The 9,011-nt window shown below is 41.5% G+C and overlaps 1 protein-coding gene and 1 long non-coding RNA gene across 2 annotated transcripts in view; one reads left to right on the forward strand and one right to left on the reverse strand.

Annotated features, from left to right (window-relative positions):
- Window positions 1–9,011, forward strand: part of YWHAE (tyrosine 3-monooxygenase/tryptophan 5-monooxygenase activation protein epsilon) — a 56,637-nt gene extending 47,626 nt beyond the window's left edge. The window contains exon 6 of the mRNA XM_073315961.1: window positions 8,088–9,011. Within this exon, the coding sequence (XP_073172062.1) occupies window positions 8,088–8,140 (53 nt within the window). The 3' untranslated portion in view covers window positions 8,141–9,011. The remainder of the gene's footprint in view (window positions 1–8,087) is intronic.
- Window positions 1,364–2,557, reverse strand: LOC140899816 (uncharacterized). Its single transcript, XR_012155477.1, has 2 exons — window positions 2,073–2,557; window positions 1,364–1,637 (listed from the first exon to the last, which is right to left on the reverse strand). It is a non-coding gene; the product is annotated as an uncharacterized LOC140899816 (long non-coding RNA).

Here is a 9,011-nt window from a genome sequence, read left to right on the forward strand (position 1 = left end):
TTTTTAAGCCTCCCGACCACAAAGGGAAAATGTGCAGGAGTAAAGCACCAATGATACTAACCTTGGTAACAAACACCAGTGCTGGCCATGACCTCTGACAAGCTGAAGGACTGACAACTGTAACAACCAAGAGCTCCAAATGAGGTACTCTCTCTTTCACCTTGGTACTGGACTGAACCTGTAAAGACCACTGACCAGTAAGTCTGACATGGCATGGGATCTAACAGATCCAACAACTGGGATCCTTGTACACCTGGACTGGCTGAGGCATATACTATCCCAGAGGGTATCTTTGCACTCCTGGACCCACAATCTCTTCTGCTTTTGTGCCCAGTCCTTCTCAGGGAAACCCCAGAAGAGGATACAACCTCAAGGAGAAGGAATTACTTTCCTAATCCATCTGTGAGCTGGGGCTTCCTCTCACCAGCTTTGACGGTACCACTGATTAAAGCAGGATCCAGCCTTCCCATTGGCTGAAATGGATGTCCAAGATAAACCATCCTCCCCCCCCCCCACCCCCCCCAACAGGTATTTCTTGGACCTGTCCTCTGCCCAAGTAGGGTTACCCTCCAGGAGATTGCTGGAACCCAGTGCCTTGGGGGGCACCCTGAACTAGCTTTGATCCTTCTTACTGGCCCTGTTGGTGTCCAGAGGATCCTTATGCACACTCCTTAGATACATGTGCTGTACTAGATAGTCACATAATCCCTCTCCTCCTAGACAACGGCACTCAACTCCATAAGAGTACATGGAGGAGGAAGATGATGAGCTGGTACCAGATTACTATAGGCAATATTGAGAACTCTTGCAGAGGGTGGCGGTAGAACTTCACGTTCTATTAGAAGTCCAAGATACGCAGCAGAAGCTCTTGGATATCCTGCAGTCCGCAGAACCCAACAGGGTAGCTCTTGGTGAATGAAGCTGTTATGGAACCAGCTAGACATACACTGGCAATATGTACACCTACCCCTAAAAGGGTTGAAAAACATTTTGTGTCTGTAAAAGGGGCAATATTCTTGTTCTTGCACCGTGCCCCCAATTCCTAGTAGAACAAGCAGCCATGGAAAGATCCAAGCAGCAACACCTTAAGATCACCCTTCTCTATGTGGGTGCAACAGAATCAGTGATCAGGGTCAGCAGGTATTTCTGCAATTTTAGACTACCTCCTCACTCTGAAGACGTATGGTTTCTCTGTTAGCTCATTGGATATCAACCTAGCCAAACTAGTCCATTTCATCTTCTGGTAATGGCTATTCTATTTTTTACTCATGGTAACAGCCAGCTTTCTAAAGGGTGTGACTGGGAACTTACTACTTCAGTCTCCTACTTTCATCACTTACTGGGCCATCTTTCTAACTGTTGGCCCTGTGCTTGATGTTCCATCTGTCTATGAAAGTTGCCTTCCAGGTTGCCATTATGTCAGCCAAATAGGGAGAGGTGAGCTTGGGGTCAACCTGCCCCAGTGACTACATTTCATAAAGAGAATTTACCCCTTGGCCTCCACCCAAAATTCATTCTGAAGGTAATTTCTGAGTTGCACATAAACCAATTCACTTACCAATATTCTTACTGAAGCCTCATTCTTTTGGAGAGGAGACTTCATTCTTTCAATGTCAGAGCAAGCACTAGTGTTCAACCTGCAAAGAACAAAACCTGTTAAGAAATCACCTAGACTATTTGGTGCTGTAGCAGACCAAGCACTGACTACTCAACACTCTTACTGCTCAAACTCTTACATGGATATTTGGCTATATTCTCCTTTGCTATCAGTTGATGCATCTCCCTACTTGGGAGCATTTCACTAGAGCACAGGCAGGATCAGCACCATCTCTTTGAGATGTTCCTATGCTGGACATTTTTAAGGGGACAACCAGGAGTGAAAGCTGTTCTTTCACAAGACATTATGCTTTGGTCCAAGCCTCTTCTGCTGATGCAACCTTAGGGTTTCCATTGTTTCAGGCATCTATACTGCCTGCATCCTTGCACCCCTTTCTGTTTGAGTACTGCTTGCCAGTCACCGATGTGTGGAATACACATAGGAACCAGGACATGAGGAAATAAACGTTACTTACCTGTAACTAGAGGTCCTCTGAGGTGTGTGGTCCCTATCTGTGTTCCACTACCCGCTCTCCTTTCCCTCTGCTTTGAATCATACCTGGATTTGTGGGGTAGAGAAGGAACTTCAGAGGTGACTGGTTTATGCCTCCCCTTATGCCCTCAGTGTAGAGCACAAGGAGAACCAGGGCACAGGGGTGGACCAAGGCATGCTACTTGGAAGGCTTTACCAGTCTCAAGTGCGTGGTGTTCATGCATACCTGCATGTGGAATACAAATAGGGAGCCCACATCTCAAAGAACTTCCAGTTACAGTTAAGTAACCTTCATTTGTTGGGCTAGATTGTTAATATAGATCCAGGCTACCCACCTTCTATTCCTGCTTCCCCCATAACCCTAGGTGCAAACTTCAGGTTTCACAAGGGAGCACACATGCTGCTCCTACATGTTTCTAGAGCAGTGGTTTTGAACCGTAACATTTCCAAAGGGGTCTAAACCTCCATTTGAAATTTTTTAGGAGTCAGCAAATGAGAAAAGGTTGAAAACCACTGTTCTAGAGCAGTGCTTCTCAAGCTATCTGAGGTGGGGGACCCGCAGTTTTTTTCCCCAGTGTGCAAGCAGACCGGCAGCCGATGGCTTGCGGACTGTCGCTGGTCCACTGACCTCCACTTTGAGTAGCATTGTTCTAGAGCATTTCAACTGGTGCAGAAAGTTCATGCATGTTCAAGCTATGGATCTGTACAGATAGTATACTACACTTAGTGGTAAATACAGTCTTCCCGATGATTAGGTGCTCAAAATCATTGTTCCTTTAGTATGGTGGTTGCCCTTTGATGAAACCAACTGGGCTTAGTGTCAGTGATGCACTGAAGTTTGCCTCGGTACTGTGCGGTACCAGTGCATTGTGTCTCATTCTAAGAAGCTGTGCTTAGTTGAATGCAAGTTCATTAAAATGTGTTCAGTAGAATACATAGAAATTAGATAGGAAAGACTATTTACAGTAGGTCACTTTGTTCCTCTCCCTGCCAATGCAAATTATTCATTATAGTATCTTCAGTTTTTTGTCCTAATCAAGTATTGGGCTTCTGCTTCCTTGGCTCCATGCCATAGTCAAGCTTGCTTTTCCTGATGTTCCAGCTGACTTTTTTCTTTTTCAACTGAAACACCAGGAAAGCAATGAGATTATTATTAAACAGGATAGCTAAAAGCCAGTTGTCTGTGCGTAAGCTATTTAAAAATTATTATATTCACAATTCTAACTGAAATGGGAAATTTCAGGTCAGCAAACTATATTTACAAAATTGGAATTTGACTAGTGGACTGTTGATCTTTTCAAAAAGAAACACTGTAGTGATAGCTAGTATGCTAGAATATGTTAACAATACAGTTACTAGTATGTTGCCTCTTCTCTCTCCTTCCCCTTCTCCCCCCCCGGCAAGTAACCACACTGGATGCTGCTTGAGACATGCCTTACTTATAGAATCATAGAATATCAGGGTTGGAAGGGACCCCAGAAGGTCATCTAGTCCAACCCCCTGCTCAAAGCAGGACCAATTCCCAGTTAAATCATCCCAGCCAGGGCTTTGTCAAGCCTGACCTTAAAAACCTCTAAGGAAGGAGATTCTACCACCTCCCTAGGTAACGCATTCCAGTGTTTCACCACCCTCTTAGTGAAAAAGTTTTTCCTAATATCCAATCTAAACCTCCCCCACTGCAACTTGAGACCATTACTCCTCGTTCTGTCATCTGCTACCATTGAGAACAGTCTAGAGCCATCCTCTTTGGAACCCCCTTTCAGGTAGTTGAAAGCAGCTATCAAATCCCCCCTCATTCTTCTCTTCTGCAGACTAAACAATCCCAGCTCCCTCAGCCTCTCCTCATAACTCATGTGTTCCAGTCCCCTAATCATTTTTGTTGCCCTTCGCTGGACTCTCTCCAGTTTATCCACATCCTTCTTATCTGTCAATACACCTTCACTTTTTTGATTCTTGATGAGCAGAGCAACAGATATCATTGGGATGTGAGGTTGCTACTCAGAACCGCATGGGAGACCAATATTAGTTACGTTAATCACCTCCTGAAGATTAGGCTTGCTATGGATGTAATAGACTTAGGTTTGTGTAAGATGTTTGACTTGGTACTGCACAACATTTTAATTAAAAACTAGAATGTCAGATTAATTTTGGATACAGTAAATGGATTTAAAAACTGGCTGATTGGTCTCAAAATATAATTATAAACGAGGAATCATCAAAGGGATGTTTCTAGTGAGGTCCAGTGGATATTGGTTCTTGGCCCTGCACTATTAAACACTTTTATCAATAACCTACATGCAAACATCAAATCATCAGTGAGAGTTTGCAGATCCAAAAATTTGGGGGAGTGGTAAATAATGAACAGGACAGGTCACTGATTCAGTGGATTGCTTGGTAAGCTGGGCACAAGCAAAATATGTGTGTTAACATAGCTAAATGTGTGTTCTAGAACAAAGAATGTAGAACATACTTGCAGGATGTGGGACTCTATCCTGGGGAGCGGTGACTCTGAAAAAGATGAGGATTGTGGTGGATAATCCACTAAATGTGACACTGTGACCAAAAGAGCTAATATGATCCTGGGATGCATAAATGATGCTCTCAAACAGGATACTCCTGGGGGAATTCTTTGCCAAAAAATTAAAAATTCTGCATACATTTTAAAATTCTGCATATGTTCGTCAAAGTAACACAGTATAATCACTCCAGTTTCAATTATTTTGGTAATTTATTTCAAAATATGTTAACAAGAATGTCAACACACAGAGCATAAAAAAAGATTCCCCCAGGAGTGTAGACTTAAAGAAATCCCTATGACAACCCAGTTCCACTTGAGGGGGTTCTGAAGGGGGCTGTCTGGTGCCCCCAGACACCTGCACTCCCCTCAGAGCCCAGCTGTGCGGCCTTCCTCCTCCCCCTAGAGCCCAGTCTAATGTGAATAATTGTTGCTGATAAAGGTCTCTTACTTTGACTTTGATTTTTCTAAAATTAATACAATTTTTAGTAACTATGCTAAATTTAGAACTTCTGTAAAATCAGGGTTTTTTTGGACTGATAATATTTGATCGTTAGGTCCCTACTAAGTTCATGGTTCACTTTGATTAATTTCACAGTCATAGGAATTTAAAAATAGTACATTTCATTATTTCAGCTATTTAAATCTGAAATTTCAGAGTGTTGTAATTGTAGGGGTCTTGACCCAAAAAGGAGTGAGGGGTGGAGGTCTCGCAAGGTTATAGGCAGAGGTGGGGTGTTGCAGTACTGTTATCCTTACTTCTGCGCTGCCGCTGGAGAGCAGCAGCTGCTGACTGCGAGCCCAGCTCTGTAGGCAGTCGCTGCCAGCAGCAGCGCAGAAGTCAGGATGGTATGGTATGGTATTGCCACCCTTACTTCTGCACTGCTGCTGGTGGGATGTTGCCTTCAGAGCTGGGCACCCAGCCAACAGCCGCTGCTCTCTGGCCACCCAGCTCTGAAGGCAGTGCAGAAGTAAGGGTGGCAATACAGTGACTCCCTAAAAATCACCTTGCAACTAACACTCTTTTGGTTCAGGACTCCCAGTTTGAGAAATGCTGGTCTCCACTGTAAAATCTGTATAGTACAGGGTAAAAGCACAAAAAGACCAGATTTCATGGTCCATGATGTGTTTTTCATGGCCATGAATGTGGTAGGGTCCTATTCATTGTGAACCCATTTAATATAGGCACTGATGTATATGAAAAGCATAATGTATATACACCTGTTTATGTGTACATTTGAGAAATGTCTTAAAAAAATTGAAAAGGTGGGCCTTTATTTTACTATATAACTACTAATTTATTTGATAAATCAAAGACCCAATAAAACTGTAGTTATAGTTTGGCTTTAACTACTTCTGTTCACTTTTGATTGAATTCTGTAGGTTCTCTATCACTGTTCCTTAACATTTGATGTCACTGGGCTTCTACAGCTGTCTATCTCCTATCTTTTAACCATGTGTCATATCCAAGCTGTTAATTTATTTTCATGCTTGTAATGTTGTCTTTCATATGATTTCTGTTTTCCCCTTCTTTCCTGCTATGTAGATTCCTAAAGGAAAGTCCAACTGTTCATTTCCCAAAAACTCTACTTTGTAAGTCCTCATCATGGCTCAGTGAAGTTCTTCAACTTCAGTTTTCCTCTTGTCACTAATGATGCTTTGCATACCACTATCCTGCAGCTGATAAATTGCTTGTATCTGACTCCATTCCAAGGCTAAGCACTCTTCTACCCATTCATGACCTGTCTCCCCTACCCTGCATCAAATGTAACTGACCCAAACTGACTTGGGCATTTTTATAACTGGACTGGATAGATATTAAGAATACTTGGGCATGAAAAGTACTTCACTTTGGTCTGTTTTATAGTATTTGCTTAAGTATGCCTGTTAGAGCATGTTCAGATCTTCTGTACATATTAACCATCTTCCTGGGTTAGGTCTTCTACTGTTTTTCTCTTTAAATTGAGTGGATCTGTCATATAATTTTGTGTGGTGTTTTCTTGTACATGTAGGTCTTTTAAGCTACATCTTCCAAAACCTCCCTTACATTGTGATAATCCCATACCTAGTGCTAATCCTGTATCTGGAGATGCCCGTCGCGGGCATTTTGATTGGAAGCCAGATGTCATTTGAGTGCTTTGATTGGATTTTACAGCAAACTGTGAATGGATAATCCTGTTTATATGTTGTCCCTGGAGGCAGAACTGTTTCATTGTGGTTAAGAGTAGTTGTGTAGAAAAAGATCTACCTTAGTTACTTCATCAATTGATTTGACCCTTTCACATGTTGCAGCATTTGCTTACATATGTTTAGAATTGTTCACTTTATGTAGTTCCATTGGATTTCAGGAAAAGGCATAGACAGATGGCATGCATGCTTCTAGTTGGGGGAGTGGGAGGGGACAACTAGTTTAGACCTCATTCATAGGCAACAGTTCAAATGAAAACTGGTTTTTCACTGCATGTTACGGACCAGGTGTATAGCTCCAAACTAATTGGCATAAAAAAGAAGCAAGAGAGGGAAAATGCCTAAAATGTGATCTTTAACCTCAAGTCCACGATTTTGGGCTTGTTTTCCTGCATTGGAGTTGCAAAGTTGGAAAATATATTCATACCAATTTTGTTTGGTGAAACTAATATACTGTGCAACTTCAGTGGAGTTCTTTTGCAAAATTGACTAGCACTGAGACTGAGGTGGCCTTCTCTACACTAGAAGGGGCTTGCCTGAAGTAGCTGTCCTCATAAACTCTCCCAGTGGAGATGCAGCCATTACAGACAAGTTCTTTTGGCAGAATAGCTTTTACTAGTTCCCTGAACAAAATAAACTATACCAGCAAAAGGACTTTTTTTTGCCAGTAGAACTGCATCTACACTTGGGCTTTTGCCAATGTAGCTATGTTGATTGGGGATGGTGGATTTTTTTCCACACACCTAAACAAGAGCTATGCCAACTAAATTTCCAAATGCAGATCAGGCCTAAGCAAAATGAGTGGTAGGTGTTTCATTTTCTAAATACCAGTGTGTTAAACACCATTTCTTTATTTAAGTCAGCGTTCTTCATTTTAATAGTAAAAGTGAGGTTATTAGGGAAGTACAGTTTGATCTGTTTGGTTGTAGTTGTCACTAGGATTGTGTGACAGTTACGCCATAATTTTGTCTTAGTTGTCCCTTTTTAGAGAGCATCTAGTTTCATACGTGCATCTTTTCATTGTCACTTTATTGGTTCTTGGGTGACTCTGTCCTTTTAGCTGGGAACATGTACTAATAGCCTGTGGCATAATTCAGTGTTTTGTAAAATGTGGCAGGTTTGGAGTGCAGAACTTTTTCCTTGGAAGGACTTTACATTAAAACTGGTTTTATAAGTATGTTCTATATATGATTAAACTGCATGAAAACAATCAATGTCAAGATGTTGGCAACTTTGTAGGGCTCCTATATGGAAATGATGAAGCAGCTGACTACTTTTTTTTACACATTTTTGTAGGTGAAGAACAGAATAAAGAAGCGCTGCAGGATGTGGAAGATGAAAACCAGTGAGACACCAAGGCCAACAAGAGAACCCATCTCTGACCACACCCACCCTCCCCAACAAATCCCTCAGTGTCACTCTGAGAACCACCAAATCTGACTTTTACATTGGGTCTCAGAATTTAGGTTCCTGCCCTATTGGGTTTCTTTTTTTTTTCTTTTTTTTTTTTTTACACAGTTTAAAAGTTCTTAAAGGCAAGAGTGAATTTCTGTGGATTTTACTGGTGCCAGCTTTTAGGTTCTTTAAGACACTAACAGGACTGCATAAAGGTTTTTTCAGCATTACTGTATTGTCTTCTGCCAGATGTGACGATTATTGTTAGAAGTGAATATTACATCTGAAAGCCATTAGACTTTTAGGGGAGAGATTTGTTATCGCACTGTAGGGCGCATGTGGTGGCATTTTTCCTTTTTTATAATTGTTTAAACTGAATTTTATACCAGTGTTTAAACTTAATTGGGTGTTTAGCTTGAAGTTTCAGGTTGCATTGGAACGTTTATTGTAGTGATTTTACTGTTTAAAAAAAAGTTTCCAAACTGCTGAAATGTTGCTGAAAAATATGGTGCTGGTAACAGTTCAACAATCCGTGGCTGCTCATTCTTGCCTACTTTTTACTTTTCCTCAAAGCAGGTTAGCATTGAAGGTGGCATTGAAAAGCCTGCATGCGTGTTCAATATTTTTTTTCCCTTCCCCATCCCTATTCCCCTTCGCTCGCTCAACCTCTTTTGTTCAGTATGTGTAACTTGAAGCTAATTTGTACTACTGGATATCTGACTGGAGCCACAGATACAGAATCTGTATTGTTCTTACTGAAACACAGCATGGAATTAACATTAAACTTAAATAAAACAAACCTAAATTAAAAAATGCCAAATATTA

The sequence above is a fragment of the Lepidochelys kempii genome, chromosome 17 (genome assembly GCF_965140285.1).
Source record: "Lepidochelys kempii isolate rLepKem1 chromosome 17, rLepKem1.hap1, whole genome shotgun sequence".
Classification (NCBI taxonomy): domain Eukaryota; kingdom Metazoa; phylum Chordata; order Testudines; family Cheloniidae; genus Lepidochelys; species Lepidochelys kempii.